The sequence below is a fragment of the Capra hircus genome, chromosome 2 (genome assembly GCF_001704415.2).
Source record: "Capra hircus breed San Clemente chromosome 2, ASM170441v1, whole genome shotgun sequence".
Classification (NCBI taxonomy): domain Eukaryota; kingdom Metazoa; phylum Chordata; class Mammalia; order Artiodactyla; family Bovidae; genus Capra; species Capra hircus.
In genome coordinates, this window is record NC_030809.1 from 99,196,144 (window position 1) to 99,210,092 (window position 13,949).

The 13,949-nt window shown below is 38.0% G+C and overlaps 1 protein-coding gene across 15 annotated transcripts in view; it reads right to left on the reverse strand.

Moving 5' to 3' along the window:
- BAZ2B (bromodomain adjacent to zinc finger domain 2B) overlaps window positions 1–13,949 on the reverse strand; it is a 329,956-nt gene that overhangs the window by 61,282 nt on the left and 254,725 nt on the right. For 10 of the 15 annotated variants that reach the window (XM_018063465.1, XM_018063482.1, XM_018063509.1 and 7 more), the window contains 3 exons: window positions 12,670–12,714; window positions 12,418–12,450; window positions 11,121–11,186 (listed from right to left, as the gene is read on the reverse strand). In XM_018063465.1, coding sequence (XP_017918954.1) covers window positions 11,121–11,186; window positions 12,418–12,450; window positions 12,670–12,714 — 144 coding nt within the window. The remainder of the gene's footprint in view (window positions 1–11,120; window positions 11,187–12,417; window positions 12,451–12,669; window positions 12,715–13,949) is intronic. The other 5 variants (XM_005676091.3, XM_005676089.3, XM_018063458.1 and 2 more) reach the window with 2 other exon arrangements.

The following is a 13,949-nucleotide window of genomic DNA, read 5'->3' on the forward strand; positions in this document are numbered from 1 at the left end:
CACAGTTTATAGTTCTTTCCTTGGTATTCCCAAGGAGCAAGATGAATCAGTTCAGTTCAGTTCAGTCACTCAGTCGTGTCTGACTCTTTGGGACCCTATGAACCGCAGCATGCCAGGCCTCTCTGTCCCTTACCAACTGCCTTCGTCTACCCAAACTCATGTCTATTGAGTCAGTGATGCCATCCAACCATCTCATCCTTTGTCGTTCCCTTTTCCCCCTTCCCCCAATCTTGCACAGCATCAGGGTCTTTTTAAATGAGTCAGCTCTTCACATCAGGTGGCCAAAGTATTGGAGATTCAGCTTCAACATCGTCCTTCCAATGAACACCCAGGACTGATCTCCTTTAGGATGGACTGGTTGGATCTCCTTGCAGTCCAAGGGACTCTCAAGAGTCTTCTCCAACACCACAGTTCAAAAGCATCAATTCTTCGGTGTTCAGCTTTCTTTATAGTCCACTCTAACATCCATACACGACCACTGGAAAAACCATAGCCTTGACTAGATGGACTTTTGTTGACAAAGTAATGTCTCTGCTTTTTAATGTGCTGTCTAGGTTGGTCATAACTTTCCTTCCAAGGACTAAGCATCTTTTAATTTCATGGCTGCAATCACCATCTGCAGTAATTTTGGAGCCCCTCAAAATAAAGTCAGCCACTGTTTCCACTGTTTCCCCATCTATTTGCCATGAAGTGATGGGACCAGATGCCATGATCTTCCTTTTCTGAATGTTGAGCTTTAAGCCCACTTTTTCACTCTCCTCTTTCACTTTCATCAAGAGGCTCTTTAGTTCTTCACTTTCTGCTATAAGGGTGGTGTCATCTGCATATCGGAGGTTATTGATATTTGTCCCAGAAATCCTGATTCCAGCTTGTGCTTCCTCCAGGCCAGCGTTTCTCATGATGTACTCCATATATAAGTTAAATAAGCAGGTTGACAATATACAGCCTCGACATACTCCTTTTCCTATTTGGAACCAGTCTGTTGTTCCATGTCCAGTTCTAACTGTTGCTTCCTGACCTACATACAGGTTTCTCAAGAGGCAGTTCAGGTGGTCTAGTATTCCTATCTTTCAGAATTTTCCACAGTTTATTGTGATCCACACAGTCAAAGGCTTCCAATCCCAAAGAAAGGCAATGCCAAAGAATGCTCAAACTACCACACAATTGCACTTATCTCACATGCTAGTAAAGTAATGCTCAAAATTCTCCAAGCCAGCCTTCAGCAATACGTGAACCATGAACTTCCATACGTTCAAGCTAGGCAGAGGAACCAGAGATCAAATTGCCAACATCCGCTGGATGTTTGAAAAAGCAAGAGAGTTTCAGAAAGACATCTATTTCTGCTTTATTGACGGTGCCAAAGCCTTCAACTGTGTGGAAAGAGACAAAAATCAATGCTGAAGGATAACAGTCTAAATTTTTGAAATTTAAGATGTACCTGAGGGGACTTCCCTGGTGGTCCAGTGGTAAAGAATCTGCCTTGCAATGCAGAGGATGTGGGTTCGATCCCTGGTCCAGGAACTAAAATTCCACATGCCAGGGAGCAAATAAGCCTGTGTGCCACAGCTACTGAGCCTATGCAACACAACTGGAGAGACGGAGTGCCACAAGGAAAGATTCCACATGACACAAGGAAGATCCCACATGTCTCAACTAACACCTGATACAGCAAAAAAAAAAAAAAAAAAAAAGATGGACCTGAAAAAAAGAAAAAGTATAATCAAATCTAACAGGACAGATCCTATTGCCTATGACAGAGTGATATGGTCTTGAGAGCCTATTCTTTTGTCTCTGGTGATCTAAAGATTCAGACTGAGGAAGACCTTCCTAAATCATGATCTGTATGAACTGTCTTATGTGGTTCTATAAGAATTTGGTTAAAAGAGAAGTAAATCTTGTTCTGCTGAAAAAAAAAATAAAGGTAACTGAATTTTAAAATTAAAATTAAAGTGAGTGAAGTCACTCAAGTCTTGTCCGACTCTTTGTGACCACATGGGTTGTAGCCCACCAGGCTCCTCCATGCATGGGATTCTCCAGCAAGAATACTGGAGTGGGTTGCCATTTCCTTCTCCAAGGGATCTTCCCGAGCCAAGGATTGAACCCAGGTCTACTGCATTGCAGGCATACACTTTAACCTCTGAGCCACCAGATAAAGTACAATACAGAAGTATGTCATATAAGTACACACATCTTCAATAGAAAAATGGGTTTGCTTAAACAAAAGTATGTATATGGGCTATTCTACTTTATTTTTCACTAAGTAATGATTAATATAAATATAGGATTATAAAAATATTCTCATGACTTGAGGGGTTATACACTTTTTCTGCATACAAATTATTAGATGACGTCTGAAACTTGAACTACTCTCTTCTGTTTTATGGCTTTGTCGCCTAAAGTGCTGACATAGTTATTCTGTAATAGACGCATGTTTAACAACCTTTTGTGTTTATTGATTCTTGGGGAGATATATAAAAGACTCTTAAGACTGCTCTCATGATTATTCAGATAATATGACTAAAGTGTTCATGAATTTGTGATTGACATAGTTTGAAGTTTTTGTAAATGAAAACAGTAGATTTGGAGCTACTTTGTCACACTGCTGAAACCAACTTGAGTTTCCAATGATTAGTAATAATTAAAGCACATATATTTCATAAGACTTGAGTTACATCAGCATATAAACCTTCACAAGGCTAAAAATATTAAATATAAAAATATTTATTAACTATGATAATATATTAAAATTAATATAAGAAAAACAAATAAGGTAATTTATATGTCTGTATATTCTTATTAATTATAGGTTAAAGAAAAAATATAGAAATTACATATCTAAGCTAGAGGACTAATATAAATTTGGGGTATTTTTAGTGAAAAATATATTAATAGTAAATCAAAAAGTAGGATCAGTGTCGTGTACACAAAGAAACATGAAAATGGTACCTGTGTTACCTTTTCACTTTGATGACTAGGAGGAGTTTCTTGGACTAAATTCAGATGTTACAAGAGATTTCTGATTAACAAGGTGGAAGCAATTAGTTTTTTAACATCAATTTTTTAAAGATTACCTATAACATCTTATTTTTTCTTTACAACTTAATAATTACATTCTAAAAGTATTAAAGTTTAGAATTAAAGGTTACACTAGGTCATTTCAGAATTTTGAGTTAGCCCTGCCTAAGTACTATATGGCTTTAACCTACAGTAAAATTTGTTCTTTTAACAGTTAGTAAAAGAAAAAAATGCAACTGAGCTATTAGGAGGTAATAAGATGCAGAATATGAAGCCAAGATATGCCCAATATTGGCATGACACCAGTCATACCTTGAGAATGTTAAGTAACAATGAAGAAATGAACAAGTACATTTAGTAGTAATTTGTTAATATTCACCAAGGGGTAACTTTATATAAAATATATGGTGAAAGTTTGGATTATCAGTACAAATATACACCTAGTTACCACTTATACTGTAAAGTGTTATCTCTCTGATATGATAAAAAGTATCCTTAACATTTTCTGCTTTTCCTGCAGCATCTAATTTAATGCTGTGTACATAATAGTTGCAATGTACTGCGCAGAAGCGCGGAGGAGCTACCCCACACCCAAGGTCAGGGGTGGCAGCCGAGAGGAGCTACCCCACGCCCGAGGTCAGGGGTGACAGGCAAGAGGAGCTACCCCAGGTCCAAGGTCAGGGGCGGCGGCCGAGAGAAGCCACCCCATGTCCAAGGTGCGGCAGCAGCACAGGCGCAGGAGGGACGAGAGGAGCTACTCCACATTCAAGGTCAGGAGGGGCAGCCCTGAGGTGATACCCCTCCTCCAAGCTAAGGAGCAGCGACTGCAATATGCTGGAGCAGCCGTGAAGAGATACCCCACATCCAAGGTAAGAGAAACCCAAGTAAGATGGTAGGTGTTGCGAGAGGGCATCAGAGGGCAAACACACTGAAACCATAATCACAGAAAACTACTCAATCTGATCACACGGACAACAGCCTTGTCTAACTCAACGAAACTAAGTCATGCCGTGTGGGGCCACCCAAGACGTGCAAGTCATGGTGGAGAGGTCTGACAGAATGTGGTCCACTAGAGAAGGGAATGGCAAACCACTTCAGTATTCTTGCTTTGAGAACCCCATGAACAGCATGAAAAGGCAAAATGATAGGATACTGAAAGAGGAACTCCCCAGGTCAGTAGGTGCCCAATATGCTACTGGAGATCAGTGGAGAAATAACCCCAGAAAGAATAAAGGGATGGAACCAAAGCAAAAATACCCAGTTGTGGATGTGACTGGTGATAGAAGCAAGGTCCGATGCTATAAAGAGCAATATTACATAGGAAACTGGAATGTTAGGTCCATGAATCAAGGCAAATTGGAAGTGGTCAAACAGGAGATGGCAAGAGTGAAAGTCAACATTCTAGAAATCAGCGAACTAAAATGGACTGGAATGGGTGAATTTAACTCAGATGACCATTATATCTACTACTGTGGGCAGGAATCCCTCAGAAGAAATGGAGTAGCCATCATGGTCAACAAAAGAGTCCCAAATGCAGTACTTGGATGCAGTCTCAAAAATGACAGAATGATCTCTGTTCATTTCCAAGGCAAACCATTCACTACCACAGTAATCCAAGCCTATGCCCCAACCAGTAATGCTGAAGAAGCTAAAGTTGAATGGTTCTATGAAGACCTACAAGACCTTTTAGAACTAACACCCGAAAAAGATGTCCTTTTCATTATAAGGGTCTAGAATGCAAAGAGTAGGAAGTCAAGAAACACCTGGGGTAACAAGCAAATTTGGTCTTGGAATACAGAATGAAGCAGGGCAAAGGCTTATAGAGTTTTGCCAAGAGAACACACTGGTCATAGCAAACACCCTCTTCCAACAACACAAGAGAAGACTCTACACATGGACATCACCAGATGGTCAACACCAAAATCAGATTGATTATATTCTTTGCAGCCAAAGATGGAGAAGCTCTATACAGCCAACAAAAATAAGACCGGGAGCGGACTGTGGCTCAGATCATGAACTCCTTATTGCCAAATTCAGACTTAAATTGAAGACAGTAGGGGAAACCACTAGACCATTCAGGTATGACCTAAATCAGATCCCTTATAATTATACAGTGGAAGTGAGAAATACATTTAAGGGACTAGATCTGATAGACAGAGTGCCTGATGAACTATGGTTGGAGGTTCGTGACATTGTACAGGAGACAGGGATCAAGATCATCACCATGGAAAAGAAATGCAAAAAAGCAAAATGGCTCCTGGGGATCCTTACAAATAGCTGTGAAAAGAAGAGAAGCAAAAAGCAAAGGAGAAAAGGAAGATATAAGCATCTGAATGCAGAGTTCCAAAGACTAGCAAGGAGAGATAAGAAAGCCTTCCTCAGCAATCAATGCAAAGAAATAGAGGAAAAGAACAGAATGGGAAACACTAAAGATCTCTTCAAGAAAATTAGAGATACCAAGGGAACACTTCATGCAAAGATGGGCTCGATAAAGAACAGAAATGGTATGGACCTAACGAAGCAGAAGATATGAAGAAGGGGTGGCAAGAATACATAGAAGAACTGTACAAAAAAGAGCTTCACGACCCGGATAATCATGATGGAGTGATCACTCACCTAGAGCCAGACATCCTGGCATGTGAAGTCAAGTGGGCCTTAGAAAGCATCACTATGAACAAAGCTAGTGGAGGTGATGGAATTTCAGTTGAGCTATTTCAAACCCTGAAAGATGATGCTGTGAAAGTGCTGCACTCAATATGCCAGCAAATTTGGAAAACTCACCAGTGGCCACAGGACTGGAAAAGGTCAGTTTTCATTCCAATCCCAAAGAAAGGTAATGCCAAAGAATGCTCAAACTACTGCACAATTGCACTCATCTCACACGCTAGTAAAGTAATGCTCAAAATTCTCCAAACCAGGCTTCAGCAATATGTGAACTGTGAACTTCCAGATGTTCAAGGTGGTTTTAGAAAAGGCAGAGGAACCAGAGATCAAATTGCCAACATCCGCTGGATCATGGAAAAAGCAAGAGAGTTCCAGAAAAAACATGTGCTTTATTGACTATGCCAAAGCCTTTGAATGTGTGGATCGGAATAAACTGTGGAAAATTCTGAAAGAGATGGGAATAGCTGACCACCTGACTTGCCTCTTGAGAAACTGTATGCAGGTCAGGAAGCAACAGTTAGAACTGGACATGGAACAACAGACTGCTTCCAAATAGGAAAAGGATTACGTCAAGGCTGTATATCGTCACCTTGCTTATTTAACTTCTACGCAGAGTACATCATGAGAAACGCTGGGCTGGAAGAAGCACAAGCTGGAATCAAGATTGCCAGGAGAAATATCAATAACCTCAGATATGCAGATGACACCACCCTTACGGCAGAAAATGAAGAGGAACTAAAAAGCTTCTTGATGAAAGTGAAAGAGGAGAGTGAAAAAGTTTGCTTAAAGCTCAACATTCAGAAGATAAAGATCATGGCATCTGGTCCCATCACTTCATGGCAAATAGATGGGGAAACAGTAGAAACAGTGTCATACTTTATTTTCTTGGGCTCCAAAATCACTACAGATAGTAACTGCAGCCATGAAATTAAAAGATGCTTAGTCCTTGGAAGGAAAGTTATGACCAACCTAGACAGCATATTCAAAAGCAGAGATACTATTTTGCCAACAAAGGTCCATCTAGTCAAGGCTATGGTTTTTCCAGTGGTCATGTATGGATGTAAGAGTTGCACTGTGAAGAAAGCTGAGCACCGAAGAATTGATGCTTTTGAACTGTGGTGTTGGAGAAGACTCTTGAGAGTCCCTTGGACTGCAAGGAGATCCAACCAGTCCATTCTAAAGGAGATCAGTCCTGGGTGTTCATTGGAAGGACTGATGCTAAAGCTGAAATGCCAATACTTTGGCCACCTCATGCGAAGAGTTGACTTATTGGAAAAGACTCTGATGCTGGGAGGGATTGGGGGCAGGAGGAGAAGGGGACGACCGAGGATGAGATGGCTGGATGGCATCACCGACTTGATGGACATGGGTTTGGGTGAACTCCGGGAGTTGGTGATGGACAGGGAAGCCTGGCGTGCTGCAATTCATGGCGTTGTAAAGAGTCGGACAAGATTGAGCAACTGAACTGAACTATATATAATAGTATTTTAAGAAATTTAAAAAAATACTTAGTTCATTACTAAAATCTATAGGTATAATTCAGTAGAGGAATGCAATTTAAAATCTGAATAACTGAGAACGTCCACGGTAGTCCCGTGGTTCCATCTCTGTGATCCCAGTGCAGGAGGTGTGGATTCAGTTCCCAGTCTGGGATCCTGAATGTCACATGGTGTGGCCAAAAAAGTCTTAATAACTGCTAAAATGGTAAAATTACCTCATCCTGTTCACATGTTCATAGTTATCAGAGAATAGTAACATCTTAAGAACTTTACTCATGGGATTCTCTCAAACATTCTGATACAGGATTATTTATGACATATGTTATTGTATTATTTTAAATAATAATCCCTTAAGTGTAAAATTCACCATGAATATAGTAATTTTTATTACATAAAGAACATTATATAGACAGAAACATATAATATACTTTCTTTAATGATTTTGTTTTATCCTCAACTTGTTTTCTTAGTACTTTAACTGTCACTTTCATTTCAACTCATTCATTTATTCAACAACAATTTTCTAAGCACCACTATAATGCTGGCTCTAATCACAACACTTATGATACAATGGTATGCAAGATTCCTGTCTGCATAGATCTTACAATCTGGGAGAAGATAAACTATAAACAAGTATAAAATAAGATAATGGGATAGAGTTCTAGAGGTTAGGTGTAAGAAAAGGCAAAATTAAGTGTTCTGGGAAGGCCTCTCTTATAAGTTAAAATTTGATCTATCACTGAAGAATAAATAAGATACACTTGAATATTTGGTGGAAGAACATCAAATAGGAAAAATCCTTTGTTTAGGAATAATAAAAAGCCAAAATGGCTGGAATATACTATATCAGGTACAAATTGTACAGTGGACTTCATTACAATTATAATAAGAAGCCACTGGACTGTGTTTTCTGAAAAGATCACTTAGGCTGCTCTGCTCTAAGAGGCTGCTCAGTCTCTTAGAATGTGTAGAGAGAACTCAGAAAAGCAAGAATGAAAGCAGAGAAAGCCAAGTTCCTTTAGGTTACTATGCTTTAGGCTATTACTTTATGTATATATGCACATGTGCACACACACACATAGTTTTTGGTTTAATATTTTGGCATGGTTTTCTTGACATTTCTTTTCCAGTTACTCATGTTTGATATGGGCAGCCCTATCAAGAACGTGTATTTCTCCAATACAGGTGGTTTAATCTTCCTTTAGTTTCTTCTCACTTTATGTGATAATTGTTTTTATATTCGTAAGTACTTTAAATTGAAGAGTGAGTCATTTATTTTTGGGGGGGTGTTATTTTTATTTATTTTTATTATTTTTACTTTATTTTGCTTTACAATACTGTATTGGTTTTTGTATGCTAACAATATTTGTTTTTTCTGAGAATGAAGGTAGCTAGAAGAGGGAGAGCTGCACCTGGTTCTTCATATCCCTTTCCAAGTTTTACTGGAAGCACTGTACCTGATTTCACTCTATCTAATCAAGGGAATATTCTTTTCCCAAGAAAAGTGCTCTTGGTTCTTGAGGGATTCTTAGAAGATTTCATCTTAACTATCTTCATTGATCCTGTGGCTACTACTTTCTACTCAATGCAGATTTTACTCACCTCTCTTCAGCAGCTTTCTTTACTCTCTTCCCAGGCACAGAAGCAAATATGGGAAACCAACGGAAGAGGTCACGACTTTTGGGTCTTCTGGGTGTCTCTTAACCTGAGCATCATTTCCCTTGGATGATTTCTTTTTCCCCTTGGATGATTTCTTTTTCCCCTTGGATGGCCTTATCTTTACTATTCTCTTGGATGTCCTCTTGCACTAAAGCCCATATATCTGGAGATAATGCTCTGCCTTTCTTTAACCTTTCTTCTCCAGCAGGAAAAATCAGAATGACAAGCCCTAATTTTTCTTAGTCATTCTAGTAAAAAGAACACTTACTAGGGAAGAACTTGTCTTCTGAGGAATATTCCAGGCCTTTACCCTGAGTTACTCCCTCAGTTCCCATCTCTTCAGATAGGAGAAAATTAGGTTGAGCTCTCAGGATTTTAATTAATCCCCTTCCCTACTCTTCACACCAATGCATTCAGAAGGCAACAGAGTTCACAGCCATGTCCATTCCTGGAATCCATTACCTCTCTCTTTCACTGCCTGTCATTTTTCAGAGATTATAGTTATAAATCCATGTTATGATGTTAGATGTACAGGGTGTCAGTGGTCCTGGATAATTAACACGTAAGGAAAACACCACCTATATAGTAATAAGTGACTTGTCTTAATAAATAGGCACTATGTGTTTGGGGAGGCCTGGCATGCTGCGATTCATGGGGTCGCAAAGAGTCGGACACAACTGAGCGACTGAACTGAACTGATGTGGTACCAGGCACTGTTCCAAGAACTTTACATTTACACTTATCTAGACACACACCCATTTAATCATAACTACAAACCCGATGAAATAGGAAGTAGTGTCAACTCCATTTTACAGACCAAAAAAAAAAAAAAACTGAATCACAGAGAGGTTAAATAACTTGCCCAAAGTCATAGAGCTGGAATGTACTGAAACAAGAATTCAAATCCCGATCATTGGTTACAATGTCCAAGTTCCTAAACAATACATATACTGTGTCTTTATATCAGAAATATATAGTTTAAGCCAGAGTTGAGATCCAAAATCTGAAATATAGGGCTCTCAACTTCTAGGCCAAACTGTCTGATTTTCATTAATTATTATTTATTAAATGTTTATCCCAGTTGATAATCTTATAATCATAGGAGATACAAGAATCATTATATCAATTTTATAAAACAAAGAACGTGAAGAGCTAAATCAAGTTGGTTTAGAGTTAGCATGTGTGTCTGAGTCTCTGTTACTTCAAAGCACTGGTTATAACATTGTCATTTAGTCGCTAAGTTGTGTCTAACTCTTTTGTGACCTCATGGACTGCAGCCCACTAGGCTCCTCTGCAATAGGATTTTCCAGGCAAGAACACTGGACTGGGTTGCCATTTCCTTCTCCAGGGGATCTTTCTGATCCAGGGATCGAACCTGCCTTTCCTGCAGGTGGATTCTTTACCGCTGACCCAACTGGGAAGCCTGATTATTACGGCTATACCTCTATTCAACTGTTATAATGCATTCCTTTGTAACATTTTTTAATCTTTAACTGATTTCTATTAAAATCCATATAAGCTCATTTTGACATTTCAATAATTTTCTTGTTCTGAATTGTATGGTAAAAGTCTTATTTCAAGGATAGTACCCAGGCCTAATTTTACACACAGAATGTTAAAGAATAATTTTGAGGGCAAAAGTCCATGACTGAGTGACGTTTGAATGAGGACATACAGAACTTGTCTACACATGCTGTAATATAAATTTTGTGAAACTCTGGTCACAGTAAGAAATAGCTGCTGCCAAGTCACTTCAGTCATTTCCGACTCTGTGCGACCCCACAGATGGGAGCCCACCAGGCATCTCTGTCCCTGGGATTCTCCAGGCAAGAATACTGGAGTAGGTTGCCATTTCCTTCTCCAATGAATGCATGCATGCATGCTAAGTCGGTTCAGTCATGTCCAACTCTGTGCGACCCTATGGACAGCAGCCCACCAGGCTCCTCTGTCCCTGGGATTTTCCAGGCAAGAATACTGGAATGGGTAGCCATTTTCTTCTCTGAGAAATAGCTACTTTGATCCAAATGAATGCCATTCATTGTATCTAAAAAAGGTAATTAAAATCTCAGCCAAGAAAATTAAATCATACATTGGAATCCTTCCTACATTCTTTTATGTTCTAACACTTAGTTACTATCTCTAACCTTTGGTTTGTTTATGAAAATCAGTAAACCATGACAAACCCATACTCCAAAACAATTATATTTTGAAGAGTCAAAGAAGTAGTTTAAGAAAAATACTAATTTATGGTAAGATAATATTTTTCAAGAAATATACACTTACTTCTGCCTTTTTACGAGCTTCCATAGCTTTCATAAGCATCATATGTTGTCGCCTTCTCTCTCGTTCCTATTAAGCCAGATAAAATTAGGAATATAACTCAATCATAGTTAACAGTTTGATCTTCAAATGGAGAAACAAAACAAAACAAAAAACTCTGTATAGCATGTTTAGCATTTATAGACAAGTCACAGTAAATACTAAATATAAGACAAGAATGGCCAGTCTGTGCATGTTTTAGTTCAGGTTTAGAAAGCAAATACAAGAACAATCAAAAGCAAAAAGGTAAAGCAATGAACATGGAGACAGTGTAAACAGAAGCATACAAGATTTACTTATGGTCAGTTGTGATGCTCCTTCAAAAGCTGGCAGAACAAAAAGCATAATGGTTGGCTGGAACAGGTCAGTTACCTTACATCTGCTATTAGAAAAACCACAAATATGTACTATAGCCAATTAAACTAAAGGTTGTGTTCTTAAATTTTTATTTAGATCAGGCAGAAATTGCTTTAAAATCACTTTTACGTCACGGTTTTAGAATTACTTTTATTTCAAATACACTATCATTTTGTAAATCCAATAATCCACCGACAAATTAGAAAGTTTTTTTTACAGCTTTAACACCAATTTAAACTAGTCATGGTTCATATAACACCATCAATGAAATGAGATATTCCTGTTTACTGATGTCTGTCCCTTGATGCAGTATTGAAAGCCACTAAAGCTGCACCATGGGCTCACAAGTTAAATCTAAAAGGCACAGTATGAAAATAAAGTAAGCACTAGCTTACTTTGATAGTCTCCTTTTATTTAAAAAAAAAAAAATCACAGGTATAATGTTGAAACCGTTCTTTTTGTTTAAATATATGTGGTTCACCCAAAGGGATATTTCTAAAAATTTCTAAAATTTATATAAAACCAGAATATATTTCATATTCTCTCATCAAACTAACCCAAAATTCCCATTGTATTCAATGGCAGTTTTGCATCTAGAATGATGGGAGAATATGGGTCATAATTGTATCTAATTGTATAGTGATCCAACTTTCACTGTGACATCAGTAATGTAAACTTTTAGACAGCAGCCTATTTAAGGCTTGCAAGATTCAATTACAAATCTTGGATATATACCGTATTTCTTTTATAGATAGACAAGCAGATGTATGCAATGCACTGTGCTGTAAAGCCATGCAGCAGTATGTAATATGACAGCAGCCAGTGCTACACTTTATGCATTGCTATGACAACCATATCACAACCAAATCACAATGCGGTGTTAGATGTACAAAAATAAACATACCCATACCATATCTAGTCTATGCCTCTCCAACTCCTGGTAGAAAGAGTTGGCACAACATTATGAAACAGAAATCACAGAGTCATGAAACCAATTTTTAACCCCCCAAAAGAAACCAATACCAAAGCAAGGAATTTAAGCAGGAATTACATTGGAAATTTTTAAGAAAATATTTTGAAGATTTTTCAAAAATTAGATATAAGAAAAATTATAAAATTTACATTTCAAAATTTGTATAACTGTATGGATACAGACCTGATGCTTTAGAAGAACAGCTTGCTGTCTTCTCATTTCTTTTTCCTTAAAAATAAAAAACTTTTAATATATGATTTTTAGGAAAAATTTTAAACATGCTACAAATATTAAAAGTCCTTTTCTGAGATTCTATAGTTTTCTATTAGGTTGAATCACATGAAATTTCAAATATCTAATTTTTTTTTTACTTATAAAGTGGCAACTTCATATGGTTACCTAATACATAAAAACTGTATAATAAGAGCAAGCATCTGACTTAACAGCACACTTCAGTGGTATGTTTACAGAACTGACTAGCTAGATGGACAGAGTATATCACATACAAATGGCACTTTAAAAAAAAAACATAAAAAGCAACCCACATGTCTAGCTGATTAAAACTCTCTCCACTCTGAATATAAATTCCTAAAAACTCTATGATTAACAGGATCTATATCATTTCCACACACTGTACAGGAATGAGAGTGACAAGAGACAAAGGGATAAATTTGAGATTTTTATGTCCACCTACAATTGAGGGCATTATTTCAAAAGGGTGGGGCTTAATGCACGTAATTCTGTGAATCTCACCACATGAGTATTTCATAAAGCTAAAATATGAATGAAGTGAATATAAAGGGCAGTCATGAAAAGGAGTAGAAATCTGAAGAACAAAGTAAGAGAGTCTATGTAAAAAAGGTGACAAATGGTTCCCTAGCTTTATAAGATGTAATCAATTCAGTTCAGTTCAGGTTTTTTTTTCGCTTTTGGCATAAGGGTGGTGTCATCTGCATATCTGAGGTTATTGATATTTCTCCTGGCCATCTTGATTCCAGCTTGTGCTTCATCCATCCTAGCATTTCTCATGATATACTCTGCGTATAAGTTAAATAAGCAGGGTGACAATACACAGACTTGACGTACTCCTTTTCCTATTTGGAACCAGTCTGTTGTTTTATGTCCAGTTCTAACTGTACCTTCCTGACCTACATACAGATTTCTCAAGAGGCAGGTCAAGTGGTCTGGTATTCCCATCTCTTTCAGAATTTTCCACAGTTTATTGTGATCCACACAGTCAAAGGTTTTGGCATTGTCAGTAAACGTCAATAGACGTTTTTCTGAAACTCTTGCTTTTTCTATGATCCAGCGGATATTGGCAATTTGATCTCTGGTTCCTCTGCCTTTTCTAAAACCGGCTTGAACATCTGGAAGTTCACAGTTCACATACTGTTGAAGCCTGGCTTGGAGAATTTTAAGCATTACTTTACTAGCATGTGAGATGAGTGCAATTGTGGGGTATC